Source organism: Peromyscus leucopus, chromosome 15 (genome assembly GCF_004664715.2).
Source record: "Peromyscus leucopus breed LL Stock chromosome 15, UCI_PerLeu_2.1, whole genome shotgun sequence".
In the NCBI taxonomy this organism is placed as follows: Eukaryota; Metazoa; Chordata; class Mammalia; order Rodentia; family Cricetidae; genus Peromyscus; species Peromyscus leucopus.
In genome coordinates, this window is record NC_051076.1 from 52,633,887 (window position 1) to 52,660,448 (window position 26,562).

A 26,562-nucleotide genomic window follows, 5' to 3' on the forward strand; every position below is an offset into this window, starting at 1 on the left:
ATAGGACATGATGATTAGTGAGAGAAGGTCTTGTCTTTCAGTGGAAGAGAGTTGAGAAGATAAGTAATAGATATAATTAGAAATGCAAAGCTGTGAGAAGGCAAGGTGCGGTCCAAGCCACAATGTAAGGGATTGAATCTTTTTCATTTTTAAAAGAAAGTTCAGGTTTTAATAGCTTCAAGTGATAGCTATTTGTGTATAAGCATTTGGATAGCCTGGAAAATTACAGTGAAAACAAATACTGAGAGCAAAGTAGAAAAACTAGCAAATTTGTCTTCTGCTCTGGGTCAACCCTCCACAAGGCCTCCCGTCTCACACTTCTCCAGTCCACTGAGATGTTCGGGGAAAGGGTCAGAGACTTTTTTTTTCACCTGTTTCTCCCAGTCGTCTTCATTTTATTAAGTGGCAGTAACAGTTGCTCAAAACAGAGACCTTGGAGGCATCCTTGATTCTTTGGCTTTCTGGAGCTATAAGGTGGCAGGTGACTATGTGAACATTACCAGCTTAAATGTGACAAATATCTAGGTGATGAAATCCAAGGAAGTATGTTTATGTTTGGATCAAAAGAAGTATGTTTCGTGCCTTGAGGCTCGTTCAAAATTAGCAGATAAGCAGAAGGCAAGATATCAGAAAACACCCCATATTTCCATAATGAGGAAAACAGGTTTTGTATAGTGGTACTTTTAGAAATATATTCAACACTAAAATTGAAATTATTCTTCATATGTGTTTTAACATAGAAGCCTTATTCTAGTATAAGGGGACACATCTGTAATCCCACTGCTCGGGGTTCAAGACTCTGTCTCAAAAGACAAAGACAAAATGAAAGCCCAACCATACATACGAATGTATATAAGTAGTTAGATGTTATATGTATAATTCATAGAAGTATGCTTTTGAGAACTCCTTTAAGCCATTGAAAGAATTATTTGTGTTTTCAAGTAAAGTATAAATAAGAAAAGGTTGCTAGCCTTAATGTTTTCAAAATTAGAAGGTGCATTAAATGATATTAAATTATATTACTAGATTATTTTAGTCATAATCTATAGTTTGATATTACTTAGCACGTGGATTACTATTGAATTTAGCATTATCAAATGTGGATACAATATTTAAATTATATATTTAATTACTTTTCAAAATTTTTTCTTACTTTTTTTTTTTTTTGTTTTGTTTTTAGAGACAGGGTTTCTCTGTGTAGTTTTGGTGCCTGTCCTGGATCTCGCTCTGTAGACCAGGCTGGCCTCGAACTCACAGAGATCCACCTGGCTCTGCCTCCCAAGTGCTGGGATTAAAGGCATGCACCACTGCTGCCCAGCATACCTTTTTTTTTTTTTTTAATGGTAAATACTCTTTATGCTTTTTGTTTGTATTTCCACTGGAAGAAAAGGACATTTGTTACCTCAGAGTTCTACGTAGCTAGAGATAGTGATGCCTGGGAGAGTTGCTCTGACCTATAAACAAAAGATCAGAGATCTGAATGTGCATTTACAGGCGCTAAACTTTGTACTCCAGGTTTAATAAAGGATCCTCATGAGTGTTCTGAATAGTGAATGGGTAGAATTCAGATCTGCATTTGAGAGGATAAAGGACACCTGTTGATGGCTATGGCTGGGTTTACCTAGGGCTTCCTTTAATTTTCTTAACTCTCTTGTATAGAGTAATTATTTGGTGTTCATGGCAGAACTCTTCTGGTGGTTTGAAGTTGTGAAGCCGTCGTTTGTACAGCCACGTGTCGTCCGTCCACAAGGAGGTGATCAATCTTCTTCATTTTAATGTAGAAAAATGAGGAGTTTATGCATCTCATCTGGTTATTCGTTTAGTTAGAAGCTTGTTACCATTTTAGATCTCAGCTATTATCCTTGATAAGAGTCTAAATATTTTAATAGTTAAGTCACCAAATTATCTGCAAGAAACAGAAAAAATAATTCCTGTATTGGACATCCTATGTATGGATCATTTAGTGTTCACTGGTGCTGTATACTTCTTATATCTTTTGTTCCTATCTGTAGTTTTTACTACCTGTTAGAGTCCTCATTTTTAACATTATGTTACCCAAACTCCACTCACATTAGGACCTTAACCTACAACTTGATTTTTGTTAAACCATGAAACACTTTGTGGATATAGTTTTTAAACTAGTAGCCTTTGTTATTACAGTGTAATTATGATAAAATTAATAAGAAATAAGAGGGCTGTTGTAAAGTTCCTTAGGAATAAAGACTATGAATTGCTGGCAAAGACTGGGAACACAGCTGAGTGGTGGAGTACTTGTCTAGCTTGCATACAGCCCTGGATTTAAACTCTTTTATCGCCAGAAAGTAAAAAAAAAAAAAGAATTCCTCCTAGATTTTTTTTCTCTATAGCAGTGCCGTATTTAGCACAGTAAAACTGGCTTTCATTTTAAAATCAAACACATATTCCTACAAGGGAAAAATGATTGTAAATTTAGCATTTCTTCTAAGCTTAGAACTTTGTACCAGCAAAAATTAGGGGGCCAGTTTTTCTGATAACAGTGCTACTGTACCCAGTACAAAATGTGATTTTTCTGTTTCCCAGCTACTTAGCAGCTTTCCTTGGCTCAAATTTCCTTTTTCTGATTACTGCAGTTAACCTCTGCCTTCCCAGAGATACAAAGGAGGGAAAAAAAAGATTAGGAACCAAGAGGGATGTGGGTATGCCACCAACAGAGAGACGTGTCATTCTGGTGGATATACTCTAACTTTATAAAAGTGCTGCCCTCAGGCTACTTTGTGCACCGGGAGATCATTGCATTTGATCTCTCCGGTATCTCAAAACCACTTCCAGCTGATTCTGAACACTGAGCAGTAGATAATAAATAGTACCTTAAAAGAAGTTGAGATCCTTAAGGCTCTTCATGAAGGTCGCTTCTCTTTAAGAATTGCCATAACCAGTATGTATATAGTATTTTGCAGTCAGTGTGACTTTTTACTTGCATTTTTTTGTAATTTCGTCTGAGAAGCCCAGTACTCAATAATAACAAAGCTTTTGCTCAAACATCCATCAAAACCAAGTTGTTTCCCTAGAATTACTTACATGTAAGCTAGATATAGTGGGGTTTTTAATACAGTAAAAAATCTGACCATCCTTAATTAATTAACAAATTACCAGCAATTTCATAAAAAACAAAACTGAAACTAACCTGGTGTGTCAAATTTTATGAAAATTTTCACAAGATTAAAAGCTCAGGTTTATCCTTATTTTGAATACCTGCATTTATTTTATGGTACCTCACCCCATGAACCTTTTGTGAATTTTTAAAAGCCGGATTATATCAAGAAATTATTTTGACTTAGAAATTATTTAAGGGTACATTTATGTTAGAAGGAGTTATTTAAAGAGAACCAGGACAGTTCTGGAGTCCTAAGCTTGATCCCCAGCACAGAAAAGGGATGATTACTGTAAAAGTAATGATGGAAATAGAAAGTGAAATTTAAATAATTACTTAGGGCTCAGAGTATCTGAAATAGTGTTAGAAATAAGTTGAACATATAATTTGAAGTTTTATCGTTTATTCTAGCTGAACCTGCGAAAGATGTGCCATCAGCCCCTGTCTTGAATGCTGCCAAAAGAAACATCATGGATAGTTCATCGAGTTCTGACTTCACCTCAAGGTAGAGTCCACATTGACGTCACCATTTCCTGGTTAATTACTAATGAAATCAAATAATATTTTGACATTAAAAAGGGTTTTTTAATTTTGTAGTTGGATTTATAAATTAAGTTCCAATTAGCTTATACTACTAAAGCTTACTTTAATTTAAAAGTAATTGAAATTTATATTGAAATGAGTGTTTCATAAATAGGTTTTTAGTGAACCACACTGAAAAGTGGGAGACAATAGTCTAAGTTCTAAATAAGAAACCTAAAATTAAACTTTTGCTGCATTATTCCTATAATTGAGAATTATTTAATAGTATAAATGAAAAAATATCTGATAGGTGACTCTTAGGCATCAGGGAACTTTTAAGATGATATCTAAATTTTACATTTTAGCTCCGTTTATTATGTGTGTGAGCACATGTGGAGGTCAGGTGACAGTGTGTAGGAGTCACTTCGCTCCTTCCTTCGGTGACTCCTCCTTCCTGGGAGCAACTAGGTCATCAGCCTGGACACAAACACCTTGACCAGCTGAGCTCTCTTGCTAGCCCGGATTTTTTAATTTCCTACTATTAAAAAGAAAATCTTGGAAACAGCTCTTCCCCGCTTATATAGTTAATTTTGTTGCTGTGATAAAACACCATGACCAAAAGCAATTTAAGGAAGAGTTTATTTTGGCTGTGGTTCTGGGAGGGGAGTCCGGAATTGGGGAGGCATGGCAGCAGGCAGCCAGAGCAAGAAGCTAGAAGCTCTCATCTTCAACTGCACACGGAGTAGAAGGAGTAAACCAGAGGTGGGAAAGGCGTCAAGCCCCCAAGCCCACCCCAGTGACGCACTTCCTGCAGAAGGCTGCCCTCCTGAAAGTTGCACAGCCCCCCTCCCCCCAGACAGCAGCTGGGGCCAGTATTCAAATGTCTGGGTCAGGGGGCTTCTTTTCTTCACTCACATCACCTCCCACACCACCGTTTTGCTTTCTAGTTATTGAGAGGTAGCAATTACATAGCTCTAATATTGAACTTTATTGACTGCGTTAGTCTTTGACATAGGCGCTGAATTGAAAGTAAAGAGTATCCTAATTAATATCAAGATAGTCCTGACTACTGACCCAAGTATATGATAAAGTCATTCGTCAGTTTAAAACGTTTATTTATTTAGTTGGTTTTTCAAGACAGGATTGCTCTGTGTAACCCTCCCTGTCCTGGAACTGGCTCTGTAGACCAGTCTGGTCTTGAACTCAAGGATCCTCTGCCTCCGCCTCCTGAGTGCTGGATTAAAAGCGTGCCCCACCACTTCTAGCAGTCAAATTCCAGCTGTTAAAAAAAAAATTTAAGCAGAATCTATAAGTAGCCTCCCTCCCTCCCTCCCTCCCTCCCTCCCTTCCTCCTTCCCTCCCCCCCTTCCTTACTTCTTCTGTCTTTTTTTTTTTTTTTTTTTTGGGACAGGGTCTCATTATATAGCTCTGGCTGGCCTGGGACTCTCTGTTGACCAGGATACCATTAGCTCACAGAGGTGCACTACCCCTGACTCCTGTGTGCTGAGATTAATGGTGTGCACCACTACACCCAGCCTTAGCTTTCATTTGTATTTATTGCAGCTTGAAATTTATATTAATTTTAGACTCCCCAATCTATTTTTTCTTTTGTTTAAAGTTACTATGCTTTATGGGTTTTTTTTTTGAAAATCAAGGATATCTATTAAAACTACATTTTAAAAAGGTATGAGCAAAAACTTCAAAGTACTCTTTTTATTAATTCTTGGCCTAATTACATAAAAATAAAATCTTATTCTGAAGCTATCACTCACTCTCATGTACAAAGTTTTTGTCAGGAACAGTCAGAGTTTGACTGAACTTAAGTTCCCATTTCCTCCCTATTTCCTCCCTTCATGTACTTCCTGGTGTCTGTAATGCGCTTCTTCAAAACTAAAAAAGTTTCCTCTCTTTAACCTCCAGTTTACTGCTATGGATCTTCTTGCTACTTCCTGAGGTTTCTATCTGTACCTAGCTCACAGCTCAGTGCAGAGGATTAAGTTATAAAGTACTACCGATCTAGTGTGGGAACATTGCTCAGTTATAGAACGCTTGCTGAGTGTGTCCAAGGCCTTGGGTTTGATCTCCAGCACCCAAGGAAAGGAAGAAAGGGGCGGGTGTGTGGGTGGGTGTGTGGGTGGCTGATCTAGGAACTGCTGTTCATTTTTCTCTAAGGCTAGCTTTCTAAATATAATTTCCTTGGTGCTTTTCTGATTGACTACATTAGTTTCCTTGAAAATTTAGAAGATGCTCAGTATTCTAGGTCACCATTCCCATACTCTGTCTACTTCCATTCAAGTTAATGGTGAAGCTTTAAGAGTTGATTATTCAGTCATGATTAGGACAAGGATCTGAATGAACAGTCAGTCCCCTGTGTCTCTGACCCTGGGAAAATGTAGCTTGGGTTTTATGGAGACTCCATTTTTTCTTTTCTAGTAGAACCCTAAGAACCCAGGTAGATTCTAAATCCCTTGAGGAGTTACTGTCTCTTGTCATCCTAGGTTCCTAGGCCCTCTGACTTCTGTAAGTCTCCACATGACCCTTCATAGAACTTTTGTTTGTTTGTTTGTTTATTATTTATTTATTTTTATTTAATTTTTTTTTGTTTTTCGAGACAGGGTTTCTCTGTGTAGTTTTGGTACCTGTCCTGGATCTTGCTTTGTAGACTAGGCTGGCCTTGAACTCACAGAGGTCCGCTGGCTCTGTCTCCCTAGTGCTAGATTAAAGGCGTGCACCACCACCGCCCGGCCCCTTCATGGAACTTTTTAATGACTTATTTATTTTTACTTTATGTGCATTGGCATTTTGCCTACATGTGTGTCTGTGTGAAGTTTTTGAATCCTCTGGAATGGGAGTTACATACAGTTGTGAGCTGCCATGTGGGTGCTAGGAATTGAACCATGGTCCTTTGGAAGAACAGGCAGTGCTCTTAACCACTGAGCCATCTCTCCCAACCCCCCTTCATAGAACTTTTAAGGAAGGATTCGATCATTTTTCCTCTCCCTGGGAATAATGTGGTCACACCTACAGGTGTTTCTACACCTAAAATAAAGGTCTTCTGAGTAAATGAAGGTAGTCACAGCAACAGACAGGCCCAGCAGCTGCCCCACCTCCTTGGCTCCTGATTGGTTCAGGAGTGCACACCACCAAACTCCTCTCTGTGCATTTGAAGATGAGACAGTGAGCAAGCTTTTACATCATGTAGCCATCATTTGGAGAAGAAGAAAAGGACGAACAGATTGTGATAACCAGTTTCCTAGTACTCGGGATTACCCTCTCTGTGGTGGAGCTAAGAAAGACTGTCAGCTGGGGAACCTAGTTCCGAAGGAGTTGTTCTTTATTGACAGTCCTAACAGATGACATAAAGAAAGCAGAGGACAAGCTGCACACTAGGGAGAAAGACTCCCAGAGCCCAGATAGCACTTGGTTTGCACAGGCAGGTCTTCAGTACTGTTGCACTCCAGAGAGAGCTCATTGACTAAGCAAGCTTTCAGTAAGTCACAAAAGCACAGCATTGATACTGACCCGAGTCTGTACCAGCTTGTTCGAGTCTCAGTTTATACGAGCTGAAAGACGGTGTGATTGAGTGAGCTGAAGCTTCTGCCTCTTATCCCTGATTCCCATCCACTGGGGCTAGGTTGTATATATAACTTCACTTGATGCCAGGGAACATGGCAGCTGAAAACTCGGGGGGGGGGGGGGACCAAGCGTGTATCGTGGTGGGGCCACTTATCACAATCACGTGAGAAGAAAACGGGTCAGTTCCCTTGTTCTTAGTAAAACAGGGCAGAGTTGGGTAAGACTAACAGGAAAGCCTTGTGTCTTCAGGTCATCTAGAGACAGGCTGTGCAGAGAGGCTCATCAGGGTCTTAGAAGGTTTTAGAGATTTACATTTCCCTAAAATACTGCAAATTAATGAGTTTCATTTAACTTGGTTTTTTTAATTTCTTATTTTTTTAATAAAAGCATGTGTGTGTAAAGAGAGAGAATTGATTACATATATTATGCAGTGTGTTGGGAAGGAGTTCTATTTACAGTCTCATCATTTGCCTTTTAGATATGCACGTCCCCAAGCTCATTCTTCAGCCTCAGGTAATGTATTGGAAAAGGCCTATGAGGAAAATGCTATTTTAAGTAGGCTAACTAGAAAATAAGTGAGAATAAGTATAAACATCTAGTCTTTTTCTGAAAAGTGTGTGTTAGTACGTGACAGGTAGTCTGTAGCTCCATGCCCGGTTTCCCCTCCTTTTTTGTGGTATTAGGGATTAGACAAAGGACCTTGGGTGTCATGTGCTAGGCAAGGGCAGTACCCATGAGCTACCTCCCTGGTCCATGTCCTTGCCTTTGTTTTGGAGACAAGATCGCATATAGCTCTTAATGGCCTCAAACTCCTTATGTGGCCAAAGATGACCGTGAACTTCTGATGTTCATGCCTCGATCTCTGTGTGCGCTGGGGATACAGGTGTGCACCACTGTGCCCAATTAATAGAGGTGTGCCACCGTGCCCTGTTTTTATTTTTCTTGATGTGTCTGTGTGTTACCCAGACTAGTCTTGAACTACTAACCCTCCTGCCGTAAGCTCCCAAGTGCTAGTATTGCTGCCGGGAGCCCCTTCCTGGGATATGTGTGTATGTGTTTGCGTGGTTTGTATCAAATCAAATTCTTGACATGGATATAGTTACTTGGTCAGGGAGGTAGTTTCCTGGGGACTAACCCCAGAGCCTCTCATACTAGTCAGTTGTTGGCTGTAAACTACACACTCCTCCTCTAAACTTTAAAAAAAAATTGCTTTGCTGTGTTGATGCTGCCGAGGTCCCACTTTTTAGTGCCTTAAATGAACTCTCAAATATGTCAAATGTGTGCTTTCAATGGGTTTTCTGTTTTTGCATTTGAAGGAGGAATTAGAAGGTCTTCGTCTATGTCTTATGTTGACGGCTTCATAGGAACATGGCCTAAGGAGAAAAGGTAAGCCAGGTTACTAGTACAGTCACGTCACCAGAAGACGTCAGCTTTACCTCCCTCTGCTTTGTCCTCGTTGTCTTTAGCCGTGTGGTCAAATCAAGATTTGAATTAGGACCTAACTGTGAAAAGGGCAGCATAGGCTATGATAGAGGTCCAAGAGGCTGAATTAAAAGGTGATGAAATAGTCCCTCTTAACCTTGAGGTCAATAAGATTGTGAAAATGGAGGAAGGGTATATACTTTCAAATAATTGTTCAATGGTATTTTTAAAATCATTTTCCCTGAAATTTCTTAAACATTTCGTCTTTACCTCCTTTTTAGAACATCAGTGCATGGTGTTTCATTTGATATTTCTTTCGATAAAGAAGACAATGCGCAGAGTTCCACTCCAAACCGAGGAATCATCCGCTCTGTTAGTAATGAAGGGCTTACTCTCAACAACAGCCGTGCATCCAAACACATCAGAAAAAATTTGTCCTTCAAGCCCGTGAATGGAGAAGAAGAAGAAGAAGAAGGCATTGAAGAAGAACATCATGTAGATCCTTGTGGTGACCTCCAATCTTACATGCCACTTAACACAAATGAACTAAATTCTAACGAGAATACTCACTACAGGCTTCCCAATGGGGCTTTACAAAATAGAGTTCTTCTTGATGAGTTTGGCAATCAGATCGAGACTCCAAGCATTGAAGAAGCATTACAGATCATTCACGACACTGAGAAATCTCCTCATACACCTCGGCCAGATCAGATTGCTAATGGCTTCTTTCTTCATAGTCAGGATCTGAGTATTCTCAATTCAAATGTCAAGCTGAATCAATCCAGTCCTGACAACGTGACTGATACAAAAGGTGCCTTGAGTCCCATAACAGACACTACAGAAGTCGACACTGGGATTCATGTCCCTTCAGAGGACATTCCGGAAACAATGGACGAAGACTCTTCCTTGAGGGATTACACTGTTAGCTTAGACTCTGACATGGATGATGCGTCTAAGTTTCTTCAGGACTATGACGGAAGAGCCAGCAACCCCAGGGAAGCCCTGAGTCCTTGCCCAAGTACCATCAGCACCAGGTCTCAGCCCGGGAGCAGTGCTTCCTCCAGCTCTGGAGTGAAAATGACCAGCTTCGCTGAGCAGAAGTTCCGGAAACTCAATCACACTGATGGGAAGAGCAGTGGGAGCAGTTCTCAGAAGACTACACCAGAAGGCTCGGAGCTTAACATTCCTCATGTGGTCTCTTGGGCACAGATTCCAGAAGAAACGGGCCTTGCCCAAGGGCGGGACACTACCCAGCTGTTGGCTTCTGAAATGGTCCACCTTAGGATGAAACTAGAAGAGAAGAGACGCGCCATAGAAGCCCAGAAAAAGAAAATGGAGGCTGCTTTTACTAAGCAGAGGCAGAAAATGGGAAGGACAGCCTTCCTAACTGTGGTGAAAAAGAAAGGGGGCGGGACTTCCCCTCTTCGAGAGGAAGCTGCGGGTGCAGAGGACGAGAAAATCTATACTGACCGAGCAAAAGAAAAGGAACCACACAAAATGGATGGACAGAGGAGCAAGTCTCTAGCAGACATAAAAGAGAGCATGGAGACTCCTCAGGGCAAATGGCTGAAGTCTCCAACCACGCCTGTTGATCCCGAGAGGCAGTGGAACCTGGCAAGCCCTTCAGAAGAGACTTTAAACGAAGGGGAAATTTTAGAGTATACAAAGTCCATTGAAAAACTAAATTCATCCCTGCATTTTCTACAACAAGAAATGCAACGCCTGTCCCTTCAGCAGGAGATGTTAATGCAGATGAGAGAGCAGCAGTCGTGGGTGATTTCACCTCCACAGCCCTCTCCGCAGAAGCAGATTCGCGATTTTAAACCTAGACAGGCAGGCCTGTCTTCAGCGGCTGCTCCATTCTCATCTGACTCCCCACGCCCCACCCATCCGTCGCCACAGTCTTCCAACAGGAAGAGCTCATCCTTTTCTGTTAAAAATCAAAGGACTCCAAGGCCAAATGAATTAAAAATAACTCCTTTGAACCGAACCCTGACACCTCCTCGGTCTGTGGATAGTCTTCCTCGATTAAGGAGATTTTCACCCAGTCAGGTTCCCATTCAGACACGGTCATTTGTATGTTTTGGTGATGATGGGGAGCCTCAATTAAAAGATCCCAAACCAAAAGAGGAGACTAAAAAGGAGTCGTCAGAGTGCAAAGGGACATTGGAACCTTGTGACCATGATCCTGGGGCAAAGGGGATTAAACCTCTTGAATCATCAGTTTCTGAAGTCTTGTCACAGCCCATCACAGAGACTGTGTGTGTGACACCAAATGAGGACCAGTTGAGTCAACCCACAGATCCACCTCCTAAATCTGTTTTCCCACCCACTGCTCCTAAAAATGTCAATCTGATTGAAGTTTCTCTGTCAGATTTGAAACCCCCTGAAAAGGCTGATGTATCTGTTGAAAAATATGATGGAGAGAGTGATAAAGAGCAATTCGATGATGACCAGAAAGTATGCTGTGGATTCTTTTTTAAGGTAATACTAATCCACAGTTTTGAGCATCCTCTTAGGATGAGTGCCTGTATGTTTTCTAAGATGATCTATGTACTTCTTCAGGAACAATCTCTTTCATTACAAGTCAGCCATTATTCCTGAAATGTGTCTAGGCAAACCCTGCCTTGTTCTATACAAGTACTGAGGCACACTGCAACCATATTCCAGTGTGGACTCAAGAGCTGCGGTCCTCTACCACAGTCATGGCATGCATGCATTTCAATTACAGTATATGGTTCCCTACTTCCCCTTTCCACTTTTATCAAAGCCCTGAATTTATCAAAGAATTCAGCTATTCCCAATTGGTAAAAATACTCATATTGCATTGTATATAAATGTATGTTAACGTTTTAACGTTTTTTTTATCATAATATTTTTTGAGTTTTACAAACTTATCAGATATGGACCATACAAAGTGAAACATTTTTAAAAACATGTAGTAGTTTGATATTATCATTAGGGTATAGGTCTCTTTTTCTGGGAACCAAAGCCAAAGCCTTGCATGCTGGACAGAGCTTTGCCTCTGCCCATAATATCCACCTCTGAAAAAACTCTTTAAAGACAGTTTGAAGAAAGATGTATACATGATCTGTTGGCCATGGTGTTACCTACTTACAGTCTGCATTGTAGACCATAGTTTATTTTTCTATAACTGGAAATGTATGTTTCAGATTTGTTGTTAAGGCACTAAAACGGGTGATCTCTAATGTTGTATCTGTACGGATTAGGAATATAAATCTTAATCTTACTATTGCTGTTAGATAACAATAGTTAAATAGTACTTCAGCCAAATAAACGACAGCCTAGACAGTATTGCTTCTTGATAGTAAAGATCCTAGAATTTATAGGTGAAACCTTAATCAGCTTTTTCTCCTCAATTATCCATTTTCTTCACCTTTATATTTTTCTAAATTACCATGTGTCACAAATGTGTGCTATTCATACTTCTTTCTTATAATCCAGGGACTGTTAGCTCTGACCCTCTAAAGCTGTACAGGGTGATGTAGTTAGGAAAGCGTACCCAGCAGCACGGCTTAAGAATTGAGGATTGAGAGGAAGTGCTCAGTAGTGATGGGAGGAATGGCAAATTAAAGCCATTGAGGTAGCGGTGATTGCTAGTTTTCCTGCTGACCATTAGTGCTGGGATTATTTTCAATTTGATCTCAGGATGCTTGTCCCTTAGGCCTCTCAGCATTTAGAAATTTGGATACAAGCCACGTTTTGTCTCTTAATCATGTAAAACTACCTTGTTTGTTTGTTTTTTAATAGATTGCTCCTGTAGATAGTATCACAGCCGAGTTTAATGTGCAGGGTTAGAGGCTTTTGCACAGAAAGGAAAATGGGCAGGGGAAGTAGGTGTCCATCCTACCTTCACTTCATGTCTTCACTGCCCCGGAGGTCATCTCTTTGACATGGGTATCATTTCTTACCTGGGCCCCTAGTCTCTATTCATGCCGTCCTGTTCTTCGGTGCTCCTGTCTCCAAGAGCCAGACTCCACCAGAAACTCCTTACTAATATCTACATGTGGTACTGGAGAGTGAACCTGTGTCCTCAGGCATTCTGGGAAAACATTTATAAAGGTCAAACCTCAGGACAACTCAGGGACAGGGCAGTATAACCATACCTACTTGTCTAGACTCTTCCTCATAGTTCCTAAACCAGAGGTTCTCAACCTGTGGGTCATGACCCCCACAGGGGTCACATATCAGATATCCTGTCTATCAGATATATACATTATGATTTATAGCTAGCAAAATCACAGTAGTGAAGTAGCAATGAAATAATGTCATAGTTGGGGTCACCCCCAACGTGGAGAACTGTATTAAAGGGTCGCAGCATTGGGAGGGTTGAGACCCACCACTCTAGACTGTCCTTTAACTCTGTTTCCTCCTAAGACTTTACATGCCTCATCGATGAGTTAGCCGTGTCCACCTATGTCTCTGGCAGTCTGCATACACTGATAATGCACTTGTAATCCAGTTTTCAGCTATCTTGTTTTTCTTTTCTTTTTCACGTAGACTGTGAGTACCCAGGGGGACTGGTTCTTTTTATCCAGAGCATAGTGTAGTGTGTATGGTTTGTTAGATACAGAAAGGCATGATTGAGCTGATGGCTTCAGTGCTATCTTCTGGCTTTGTCCATTCATCACGAAATCTATCTCTGGACTCCCAGGCAAAGCAAGAGGCAAAAGTGCCTCTTCCCTGTGTGATTTAATACCCTTCTGCCCAGCACCGTGATGCAAATGTGTTAGCCACGAAAGACATAAGTATCCTCAAGGAATCATTAAGACAGTGGACCAGTACTGCAACTTGTTACTTGCAGATTGTAAAGCACTGCACCATAGAAGCCTTCTGAGGACTGAGAGTGCCCTTGTGGATCAGGAAGTCCAGGACGGTTACAGATCGTGACCGAGTCTCAGAATGGCAGAACTGCAGAACTGCTGAGCAGGAATTCTGTCCATCTCTTCTTCCAAGTGGACCCGCCAGTCAAGACTGTCAGCACCTCAGCTGAAAAACAAACTAAACTAGAAACAAGTCCCTCCAACACTTACGTGACATGACATTTGGTGGCTAGTTTTGGATTGCTTTTTATCAGATTTTTATTATCATTTAAATGTGATTTTTAAAGTGGGCGCCAAACTCTCCTATAGGTTATTAGAATCAAAGCCAGTTGTTTGGGGGCCAGGGAAGTGATTCAGTGGGGAAGGATACTTGTTGTCAAGGCTGACAATCTGAGTTGGATCCCGGGACCCAAATTATGGAGCAAAAGAACCATCTTTTGCTAGTTGTCCTCTGACTTCCATGCGTGTGCCATGGCGTGAATATGGTATTACACAGACGCACATAAATGTTGCTTTTAAACAGTTGTTTTCAGGCCATGAGGTAAAGGAAAAGGCTGTTAACACCAAGCCTGACAACCTGAGTTCAGTCTCTGGGACCCACATGGTGAAGGAGAGAAAAGACTCATTCAAGTTATCCACCAACCACCCACCTCCACATGTGCAGTGCAGTACGCACGCACGCACACTAAAACATAATAAAAAACAAACAGACAAAAAACAAAACTTGTTTCCTTTTTTTTTCCTTTTGATGGCCATTAAGTGTAATGAATTTTTACGTTTTTTGTATCATGTCCACATTTGATAAAGTTGTAATTAGTTCAGATTTTCAGGTATGAGTAACCACAAGAGTGGCTATGTTAGAAAATGAAAATATTGGAATCTAAAAATGTTTACTCTCCTTCAATAACATTTGTTCTTAGGATGATCAAAAGGCAGAAAATGATATGGCAATGAAACGGGCAGCTTTGCTGGAGAAACGGCTAAGGAGGGAGAAAGAAACTCAGCTTCGGAAGCAGCAGCTGGAAGCGGAAATGGAGCATAAGAAAGAGGAGACAAGGCAAGGATGCTGCTGCCGGTTCTGAGTCTCGGGGTCCACACACGGGGCTTCTTAGCTCTGCAGGGGTGCCCAACGGGTAGTTTCTCAGCTACGTGTTATTAACAGGATTCTTCAGATTGCTGTGGGGAATCTAAGGCAGCCGGATCATTGCTGACTTTGGGTGGTTTTTAGAAGTTCAGAGTATTCATTTGCTTGTCAGAGTCAAGTCCTCCATGAACATTAACTTTGAAAATCAATATTAATGTTTAAAAAACACTAAAATAACTTCACTGAGAAATACACGCTCACGCACCGTGCACGCACAAAGAAAAATGACCAAAATTTAAAATTTTCTCAAGTGCATTTTAAGCCAACTGTGTCTTTCCCCAAGGTTCTGAACTCTAGACATTTCCGTCTTCTCCCATCCAACGTGTAACTCTGTCTAGTGTCGTTTGTATTTGGTCTACAAAATAATCAGTTCAGCCATTTGGTTTCCTAGGCGTAAAACGGAGGAGGAACGTCAGAAGAAAGAAGATGAGCGCGCGCGCAGAGAGTTCATTCGGCAGGAGTACATGAGGCGGAAACAGCTGAAGCTAATGGAAGACATGGATACCGTCCTCAAGCCCGTCCTCAGGTGGCCAAAGCAAGAAACAGCGGCCCAAATCCATTCACAGAGATCACATTGAATCCCCCAAAACACCAGTCAAAGGCCCTCCAGGTACCACCAGTTACTACGAGGAGGTCTGTTCATAAGCACCAGCTTGGCTTGTTGTGCTAACCTGACAAGGCCTTGGGCATACTAAATTGGATACACAGTTTGAGGTGATGCATGGTCTTATTTGGAAAACCAAAATAAGCAAAGGAAATTTTTATTTAATCTAGGTGCTTATATGTGCATGCATATATTTAGTAGATCAAATGTGAATGCTAAACGTATAATTTAAATACTAACTTACTACAGAAGTCTGTCTACAGGTGTAACATCCTTGAATTATCAGTTACCATTTCTGTATCTTTTTTTCCCCACTCTTATGACAAGGTCTCCTATTGCCCACGCTATCCTCAAACTCACTACATAGCCAAGGATGACCTTGAACTTCTGATCCTCCTACCTCTGCCTTATAAGTGCTGGGATTGCAGGCATATACCAGCACCCCTCTAATGCAGTGTTGGAAGTTGAATTCAGGGCTTTGTTCTTGATGGGCAAGCACTCTACCAACTTCACCACATCCCCTAATGCATTAACTACTGTTTAAAAACTTATGAATTTAGGATAAATGTTATGTGCATAATATGTATAAGAAATGTAGCTGTATTTTTTAATCACTGTTCTGGAGTTTAGGGTAGGATTGAATCCAGGACATCGCACATGAGATCCAAGAACTCTCATTGACTGTAGCCCTAGTCATTGTTATCTGGACAATAATAATGTCAGGTCAAGATTTTAAAAGTCCCCTCCCCCCTTAAGACAGAAATAGTCAGAAGTCCAAAATTATAATTTCTTGGAGTTGAGAAAATAGATCTTTTAAATTCAACATGCATACTTTTTAAGCCATTTTATTTAAAGTAGCACCATGGAAAATTTCAGACAGGTCCTACAGTTGGAGCTGAGGATAAAGGTAGAGGCCTTACCTAATACGCTTGAGGCTCTAGGTTTTATCCTGAGCACTCAAAACTAATTCTGAGGGGAATAACCTAAACTGGACCATGCTAGGCAGTGAAGCTTGCTTGTGTGCTTGCTTGTTAGCCCAAGCCGGCCTCCAACTAGCAACTGGAGTCTTCCCTGTCTCAGGCTATCGGAATGAGCCTGGTCTGCTAAAACTCTTTGACATGGAATATTGGCTGATGTGACTAAGAGATGGCTGGGACTCTCGAGATGGCTCAGTGGTTAGGAGCACTCGCTGCTCTTGCAGAGGATTAGGGTTCAGTTCCCAGCACCCATGTAATGATTCACAGCCATCCAGAACTCCAGCCCCAGGGGGTCCAGCACCCTCTTCTAGCATCAGTGGCACTAGGCGTACAGGCAGGACACACACAGATGTGCAGGCAGGACACACACAGATGTGCAGGCAAATATTCATATACATGGAAAATAAAAATAAGTCCAAACTAAAACACATTGGGAAAAATTTCAAGTTAATTTTCACATAGAAATTAGATATTACAAAATACATGTTTCTTTCTTGAAAAAAACCTAGTCACAGTATCAGGTCTCCTGTTACCACCTTACTTTTGGAACAGCAAGTTAGTTTTATTATAGCCTAAAACTTACCTCTTAGTTTAAGTCGTGACTATATGCATGCACCATATTATGTGCTTGGATTCAGAGTACAAAGAAAAGAAGTTAGAAAAGCCCGTTCTCGTTGCTGGTGTTATCTAATGAACAGACTCTTTTCTAGTTTCTTCTTTTACATTTACAATTTTGTTTTTGTTCAGGATCACGAATTTACCGTGTTTTTTCAGTCTCTAGCCTCTCTCTGGCATCGCTGAACACAGGTGATAACGAGAGCCTTCACTCAGGCAAGAGGACGCCAAGGTAAGCCCAGCGCTTCTGAATGTTTTTCACAGAAAAGAAGGTGATACTTGCAATTATATAAAAATTAGAGTTATTTTATATTTTGTAGATGAAACATCACAAATTTTTAGTTTTGCTGTGGTGGCATACACCTTTAATCTTAGCACTTGGGAGGCAGAGGCAGATTTCTGTGAGTTCGAGGCCAGCCTGGTCTATAGAGTTAGTTCTAGGACAGCCAAGGCTACACAGAGAAACCCTGTTTTGGGGTAGGGGGGACTTTGTATTATAATGATATGAAATGTAGCCACTAAGATGGCTCAGTGGGTAAAGGAACTTGCAGCCACACCTGACACCTGAGTTCATTCTCTGAGACCCACGTAACGGAAGGAGGGAAGTGACTCCAGCAGGTTGTCCTCTGACCTTCTTCATGACATGGCATGAGTACACGCCCGCACATGAGCACACACAATAAGTAAATAACTAAATACAGTGATTATAATAAATGATCAATTTACTTTGCAGTCTCTTAGAATTTGAATTAACATTAATACTTTTATAAGCTGTAAATACTAATAGTAATTTAATATGACTATGATTAAATAATAGAAAGAGAAAAATAAAGTCTGTCTTCCCATTGAAGACAGTGACATTAGAATAACCCCCAAAGCAGCTTGCTTACTTGAATTTCACATTTTGGAGCCTTTGTATCTAACACGCTGATATAAAGTCTCTTACACTCTTTATCATACAGACTAGATAGAATCAGTATCACCTTGAACTAGAAGACCCACATCTTCTGTGGAACAATCATTGTACACTGTAAATATGTATTGCTCTCATTGTTAATAAAAGCTGATTGGCCGATAGCTGGGCAGGAAGAGATTGGGCAAGACAGCCTCACACAGGGAGAATGCTAGGTAGAGAAAGGGTGGAGTCAGAGGAGATGCCAGCCAAACGCAGAACAGGTCAGACACACAAAATGGAATAGAGGCAAAAGTCACGAGTCTTGGGGCAGCACATAGATTAATAGAAATGGGTTAAGTTGTAAGAGCTAGTTTGTAATAAGCTGAGCTATCGACTGAGAATCTATAATTAATATTATAATTATAAATTTGTGCCTCTTTGTGGTTATTTTGGAATCAGTGGACAGAAAAATTCCGCCTACACAGATCAACAAAGCATGCTTCTCTGGCTCTCAGACTTGTCATTGACTTGCCATTCTATTGTGCAGGCTGCCAGTTTTCATATGGAAAAGTTCATTCCAACAGTAGAATGTGCCATAAAGAAGACACAGTATTAGCACTATCTCATTTTTAAAGCTCTACGTTGTTGTGCTTGATACTATCAAATTCATGCTCAGAAACTCAAACGTTCTGTCTCTGAGACATAAAACATGAGTCATTCGTTGTTTAGGTCAGAGTCTGTAGAAGGCTTCTTATCTCCAAGTCGCTGTGGCAGTAGAAATGGTGAGAAAGACTGGGAAAATGCATCAACAACTTCTTCGGTGGCTTCTGGAACAGAATACACAGGTCAGTGTGGACACTTTGGGGGAGTGCTTTGATTTGACGCACTAATGAGAACAATGTAGGGTGCAATGAAGGAGGAGCTGCTGGTTCACCTGGTGGTGTAAACACAGTGTCTGTCACAGTAAGGAAAGCAGTCACTCTGAGTGCCAGCCCCTCAGTGATACAACCCACTGAAGGAGGCAGTGTTCACCCCTGCAATATAAGGTAGGTTTCTAAGCAAAACTAAAGATGCCACTTAGACACCATCTGCCTTAATATTACTGGCCATTTGTCGATGGTAATCTAGGTTCAAAGAAACCTTAGAGAAGTTTTACCAACAAAATATTGTTCCTCATAAATATTTGAAGGAAATTCTATCCCTAAGGACTCCCCAACTCCCCCTAACATTGGAGCTTCAGTTATAACCAGGTAACTTAATGAGACGGTCTCAAAATAAAAAATATAGGTTGGGGATACATCTAACAGTGTTTGCCTGACTTGTATAAGGGCCTGAGGTCAATCCCTAGCACCACCAAAATAATAGTGATAAGAATAGTGTTCAGGGGCTGGAGAGATGGCTCAGTAGTTAAGAGCACTGACTGTTGTTTCAGAGGTCCTGAGTTCAATTCCCAGCAACCACATGGTGGCTCACAACCATCTGTAATGAGATCTGATGCCCTCTTCTGGGCAGGGATACATGCAGACAGAACACTGTATACATAATCAATAAAATAAATCTTTTAAAAAAAAAGAATAGTGGGGGCTGGAGAGATGGCTCAGTGGATAAGAGCACTTGCTGCTCTTCCGGAGGACCCGGGTTCAATTCCCAACACCCACATGGCAGCTCACAACTGTCTGGTAACTCCAGTGATCTGACACCCTCACATAGACATATATGCAATGAGCATGAAATAAAAATAAATAAATTATATATTATATATACAAAAAAAAAAAGAATAGTGTTCAGGAACCTAGAGGTCAGAAGAATGCAGTAGATCTGGGAGGGTGTCTGTCCTCAGCACCCTGTTCCCTCCGGGTTCTCTTCCAGCCTCTGTGGGTGGCATGATCGAATCAAATCAAAGAATACAAAGTGAGGATACATCTAAAGACATGAGGCAGTAGAGAGAAGGAGGGAAGGTGGCAACACGTTGAGAGAGAACATGGGACAACAAAGAAGGAAACGGTGTGTGTGCAAGAGCAGAAGACGGTCCCGTGTGCTTGTGAGTTTGCGGGATTGGAAGCCTTACCCGTACCTAAGTAGCCAGGGACCGGCTAGAGACTGTATCTACTTTCTGGCTCCCCCTTCTCCTCTTAATTCTGTAGCTGTGGTACAACCTCCTGTTTATGTATGAGTGTCTTGTCTGCGTGTGTCTGTTCCCCCTTGCATACCTGGGGTCTGCATCAGGAAGACATCAGATCCTCTGGAACTAGAGTTAGAGATGGTTGTGTAGACCTGTGTGGGTGCTAGGAATCACACCCAGATACTCTGGATAAGCAAGCAGCCCGTGTTCTTGACCACTGAGCCATCTCTCCAGCCCATCTGACAGCCTCTAGAGTGAGATTGGAGAGTATTTCCCTGTTACTCTGTCAGCCTCTGTTTGTAAAGTTGAGCAGTCTGAACACCCTGAAAAGATGATTTTCTTTGTTTTTGTTTGTGTGTATATGCAGAGCCAGAAGACTTGGGAGGGGGCTTTCGGATTTTTAAACAGTCTTAATGAGTACCTCAGGTTAGCCTTGAACTCAGATATGCACCCACCCTGTTTCCTGAGAGCTGGGATTAAAGACATATGCTACTACACCCAGCTGTGTGTGTTTTGGCATGGGGTTTCTTTAATTTGCCTGTGTCCACCTCACTAGCCCTTTTTTTTAATGTGGTTCTGGGGCACTCAACTCACATCAACCCTTGTTCTTGCAAGACAAGCACTTACTGCCTGAGCTATTGCCCAAGAGTATCTTTTCTTGCCTTCGTGCATACTAAAGCTAAATATGGTAGCTTATACCAGTAACCCCAGCACTTGTGAGGCTGAGGGAAGAGGATGGCCTTAAGTTTGAGGCCACCCTGGACTGCATAGTTTTTTCCAGGCCAGCCTGGGCTTACAGAGTGAGACACTGTCTCAAGAGAACAAAACTAAACTAAAATGACTCTTGGACCCTTTAAGCTCAGCAGTCAGTAATCTATCCAGCCTGGAAAGATGGAGGAAACTGTAACATTACAAGCAATATCTTACTCCCAACATTGCCTTCATGGGACAGCATCACAAAGCCACAACCCCCAAATGTGTACCGGTGTGAATAAAACCATGTTGTAGCTGGAGTGTAGCCCCTAAAAAGACCATAAGAGCTGGACGTGGTGGCACACACCTTTAATTCCAGCACTTGGAAGCAGAGGCAGGCGGATCTCTCTTGAGTTCGAGGCCAGCCTGGTCTACAGAGGGAGTTCCAGGACAGCCAGGGCTACATAGTGAGACCCTGTCTCAAGAAAAGAAAGGAAAGTCCTTCAAGTCCAGGATTTGATTTTCTCTTGCAGTGTCGTAAGTACAGGGGCCTTCACATCATGGAAAACTGGTAGTGTGGGAAATGTCATTCCTGTAACGGTTGTAAATGTTTACTACAGGACCAAAGCTCTACAAGGAACCCAGTGCAAAATCCAATAAGCACATAATCCAGAACGCATTAGCTCACTGCTGTTTGGCTGGGAAAGTAAATGAAGGTCAGAAGAAAAAAATATTAGAGGTAAGCATGTTTTCATGAAAATTAAGTTTAGTAGCATTCAGGACTTGAGAGTCTTCTGGATCAATGCAGGGGAAGGTCCTCTGGAGGGCTCCTGGCATTTCAGCAGTGTGAGAAGGGTCGGTAGAGATGTGTTAGTGTGAGCTGGAGCTACTCCACTCTCAAGTTTAGTTAAAGAGTAAGCAGACTTGGACATTTTTGGTAGAATACAGTGGTAAAGTGCCTGCTTAGCATGTGTAAATGATCCCTAGTACTGCCAAAAATACTAACATAAATTTTGATTTTCAAGTATATCATAACTTTTAAGCAAGAAATATTAACTGTTATATAAACATTCAATAAAATCTTATGGCTTTATTGTTATCTTGTTTTTGTTTTCTATTCTAAAGGAAATGGAGAAGTCAGATGCCAACAATTTCCTAATCTTGTTCCGGGATTCAGGCTGCCAGTTCAGGTCTTTGTATACTTACTGCCCAGAAACTGAAGAAATCAATAAACTGACTGGGATAGGCCCTAAATCTATCACTAAAAAGATGATTGAGGGGCTTTACAAGTACAATTCTGACAGGAAACAGTTTAGCCACATACCTGCTAAAACTTTGTCTGCTAGTGTGGATGCGATTACCATTCATAGTCACTTGTGGCAAACCAAAAGACCAGTTACACCCAAAAAACTCTTACCTACTAAAGCATAGGAGGCGGGAAATGCTTGCTTCAGAACCTTTGTGGTAAATTTGTACTTCATCTTTCCTGCCTGTAGAAAATCTTTCTAATTGCCAACAAGATTTTTATCAATTAAAACTGGACCTTACCTCTGTTGTCGTGAACAACTGGAATATAAACAGTGTTTTGGAGTGCAGAAGATTCTTCTAGGTGATAAGGGCAAGTGATGAAGGAAATGTTTGGAGTCACAAACAGAGGTTTGTATGTTACCAGGGTCGCCTGCCTGGTGTTAGAGACCTTGAAGCACTGAATTCTCATGGACACAGTGGGACATAGGCTTGAAATGTGGCTAGAAGACAAATTATGTGTTGTATTTTTTTTTTAACCCTATACAATGCGTGCACATCTTCAGATGGTTTTGTTGTTGTTGTTACTTTCCTCTCTCCTGGGGTTTGTTCTAAGCTGTCTTTGTGTTTTGTTTCATGTGGAGATCATGAAAATAGAAAGTTCACATTGAGAAGAAACTTGCACCTTTCTTATGATGTTATGAGAAACACTAGTGTTAGGTTTTACAGTAGCCCTCATGGTTTAATGGTGTTACAGCATTTGCAAGAATCATTCTAAGTATTTACATTCTGTATTTATTATTCACACAAGTATTAACATTTCTCTGTTAAGTAAGGAGGTGTAAGAAGCTGCTGGTGGGTTCCCTGCAGACCACACAAGCTTACCCAGAGTATCTTGTAAGAAGCTGCTGATTAAATCAGTGCCGTTTTTACACCACTTCTGGCCAACTCAGAATCATTTAGATTGTGCTTTTAACAACAACAACAAAAACACTTTCTATTTCTTTTAAAGTCACTTTATAAGCTGGCCGAAGTGAGGAGTAACACTTGAGCGTCTGTCTCCTTTCAGTATGGAAATGTAAGGCTTCTGGGCAGTTCTCAGGAGGCCTTTCTATTTATAACCAATAGAGAACTGACATTTAGAGTTTTTAAACATGTACAAAGGGCTACATTTTGATTTAAAAGTAGCTTCATGTTATTTTAGTTATACTGGGTTTTCCTTCTTTTTAATCCCTTTCCAGTGGAACAGCTTAGGTTAAGGACACACTTGAAATCTCCTCTGTACTATCTTTGTTCTTTAGCAAGTATCCCAGAGGGTTAGTTGGGGAAAAACTTCATTCTCAGGAAAAGAATTGACTGATTGATCATGTGACCTGTTATGTTTCCGTGTTGTGACGGCTGTGTACACTGGGGGGTGGGGGAGAGACATATTGTTTATAAATGAGAGAGTAGTTTGTTTCCTTCATGGGATGTAGAGATGAAAATATGTACATTTCTCTATTGAGTTGTTTAGAGAGAGAACTCATGTCTCATGTGATGTATTTACTTATTTAAAAAGCAGAATGGAGTGGGATGTCCCTGAGCTGTACTTTACTATTATTATAAGGCCTTTAGGTATCAGTGCATCTGGGTTTGCAACATTTTCTCAAATGCTGTCAATATTTTACTGTAATTTATGTTCTTATATTTATGTATATTTGTTAAAACTGTAAAAAAAAATTTCATGGATTTTTTTTCCAAAACCTGTGCAAAATGTATGTGTAGCTCAAACTATTTGTGATCTACCGCTCGCATGTAAGAGACCAGGATATGTAACGCTTATATTTTAAATGTATACATATTATGTATATATGATATTAAAAATGGGGGATTTCACATTTGACCTTTCAGACACCAATTTTTATCACAATTAGAAGGAAGTGGTCAAACAAATATATCCTTAGAATAAGACTAGTTTAAAAATTATGAACAAACCTAATCAAAACAGGTGAATAATAGACAAAGGAATTTAATAAGCATTTTATATTACTAAACCCGGTCTTTTACCTATGAAAGCAGTCTTCTTGATGTCCTCTGAGTAATGAATAAAGGAAAGTTAGATGCAAGACAATGGAAGAGCTAATGAACACTAACCACACCTGTCTCTGTATAGCCAGCAGCTGAACTGAATGTCTAGTGTCTAAAGGTAGGGTGGGAATATTGCCACGAAGCTCATTGCTCTCAGTATATTTTACTTTATTAATGCAAGAGGAATACAGATATATTTCTTTAGACTGCAGATTTTTTTATTATGGTGCAGCTTTTTAAATTATGTTTTAAAATTATACAAATGAAAATATGCCATTCCATAAAGTTTGGAGATTTCCGTCAACCTTACTGAAACACCACAAGCGTTGTCGTCGTCGTTGGAGGTCAGATCACCATGATAATTAGTCAGTTTAAATTGCCAAATCCTTGTCATGGTAAGCAGTGTGGCCTGTCAACTTCTGCTACTTTACACAACTTCTGAAGTTTTTAATTCCTCTGTTTCTCAGTTTGATTTTTGGAGGACTGTTGCCGTTTTTATTTGGCTGTTTAAAGCCAAAGTCCCCTTCCTCGCCGTGACTTCATGGACACTGTTGGGCAATGTGCAGCGTGTGGTGTGCTTCCTGTCCACTCCTGAGCACTGCAGAGGACACGTGCCGTCAGTGCTGTTGGACTTGCTAGTTCCTGGTGCAGTGTAGTGCCCCTTTCATTTGAATAAAAGCATGGCACCAAATGGCTCGGATTCTTCAATCAGATGTGTGAGCGGTCTGGTCTTCTGTGATAAAATTATTTGGACTCAGGAGACTGCACTATGGAGTTTTCCTGTCTCTCAGCTTATGTTTAAATTTAACGATTTGAATATTTACTTATAAGACGTAATTTTTAATATATTAAACATTGTTTGAATACCTCTCTAGGTGATGTTAGGAAGTTTTTAAGTTTCTATGCTTTACCCAGATAGGATGTGTGGTTCATGTATGTTTATGTCCCTCATACATGACTTCACACCCTCTCCAGTGAGGTGATCAGTATGCAGTATGCATACTCGAGTCTGTAGGGTGACTGGTGAGCTGGACAGCCGGACCCATGAGCTGCTTCTTGACCCCTCTCTAGCTTTCACTTGGATTGTGCTCATTTTACTTACTCAGATGAGGGCAGGAAAAAATCGGATAACCGAAAAAAAAACCTCCACGCACAGTTATGTGCCTGAAGAATGCTCAGGCATTGGCATGAGCTCCACCTCTTTGAAGATATTCATTCCTCAGAATGTAACTACACTTCCACAATATTCTCCAATAGTTTAATTTTCTAGAATAAAAATATTTGATCCTAAAGGTTGAGTGTATCAGAGAAATATACATAAACCATGGTGCTTTCCCCTCACCTGGCTAATAAGTGGGTGAACTTTGCTGGGAAAAAGGAAAATACTCCATAGTGAACAGGAACACACTTTATTATTATGTATACAGTGTTCTGCCTTCGTGGTTGTGAGCCACCATGTAGTTACTGGAATTGAACTCAGGACCTCTGGAAAAGCAGTCAGTGATCTGAACCTCTGAGCCATCTCTCCAGCCCCAGGGACAGACATCTTTATTTCTAGCCTCTACACAGAGATAATGTATAGTAAAATCTAATGAATCAAACAGCTGCAAACCTATGACTTAGGAACCAGGAATTGGAAAAAAAAAACTCTGAAACGAGTGAGGCGCCATCATCCCATAGCAACAGTGCTACTTCAAAATCTGTGCCTTTAGAATGACAGATTTTCTTATAGAAATCAGATGTGTGGGGTTTGTGTCATTTCATGGAGGATGGGGAAATACACATGTCAGAGTTGTTTCTCAAATAGGAAAATCTAGACTTTGAATCACTTCCTGTTTGCATCTTGGGGCACGTAGGCTTCCTAAAAGCACCTCAGTGTCCCAGTGTCGGATGCTAAGACACCAAAACTTAGTGTCACTGTAGGACATAAGCTACTTTTATCTACAAGTGCCTTATATTTGCCTTGAAAAAATATATAGGGGGGGCTGGAGAAATGGCTACTCTTGCAGAGGACCCAGAATTCAGTTCCCGGCACCCACATGGCAGCTCACCACTGTATGTGATCCCAGTTACAGGGGATCTGATGTTTCCTGGTCTCGACACCAAAAGCACCTGCCAGTTGATAAAGGAGCTGATGAACTGAAGAGACGGTTCTCAAAAAAGAGTGGTCAGTAAGTGCGCCTAGTTTAACATCCTTATCCAGGAAACTGCAAATCAAAACAGATTCCATCACATGCTAATCAGAACGGCTGTCATTGTGAGGCAAATTGCAGCAAGTGCTAGGCTAACACCTTCAAAGTCTCTTACTCCTTCCCTCCCTGCTAACAGAAGAACCTTCACCTCGGGCAGCCACCAAACCCAGTATGGTCCTCGTCCTCACTGCCACCGAGGGGTGGCCAGGCCCTTACGGCTCATGCTTAGCCCTGTAGAACCTTCAAAAGGTCTCCCTCCGTGCTGTTTTCCTAACGCCAGTTTCATCACGTCCCCACTGGTCAAAACCTTGTCTTTGTCAACAACGGGCTCACCCAGCTCCCCTTTCAGCGTGACCGAACCAGAGGGAAATATTTGTAGTCACAGCAAGACAGAAAACTAAGACATTCCAAGCTATCACAAGACTGGGATGTAGGGGTCGAATCATAAGGACTTCTCTGTTCATGTTATTGTTCAGCATTGTGTTTTGGACTACATGAGAACTGGAGAGCCGAG

The 26,562-nt window shown here is 41.0% G+C and overlaps 1 protein-coding gene across 1 annotated transcript in view; it reads left to right on the forward strand.

The window, feature by feature from the left end:
- The window catches only part of Camsap2 (calmodulin regulated spectrin associated protein family member 2), an 88,822-nt gene extending 64,275 nt beyond the window's left edge, over window positions 1-24,547 (forward strand). Inside the window, 12 exon segments of the mRNA XM_028857534.2 lie at window positions 1,660-1,753; window positions 3,542-3,635; window positions 7,707-7,741; window positions 8,545-8,614; window positions 8,932-11,134; window positions 14,415-14,551; window positions 15,030-15,155; window positions 15,157-15,248; window positions 16,994-17,066; window positions 18,459-18,574; window positions 21,165-21,283; window positions 21,670-24,547. Coding sequence (XP_028713367.1) covers window positions 1,660-1,753; window positions 3,542-3,635; window positions 7,707-7,741; window positions 8,545-8,614; window positions 8,932-11,134; window positions 14,415-14,551; window positions 15,030-15,155; window positions 15,157-15,248; window positions 16,994-17,066; window positions 18,459-18,574; window positions 21,165-21,283; window positions 21,670-21,975 — 3,465 coding nt within the window. The 3' untranslated portion in view covers window positions 21,976-24,547.
- The last annotated feature ends 2,015 nt before the right edge of the window (window positions 24,548-26,562 follow it).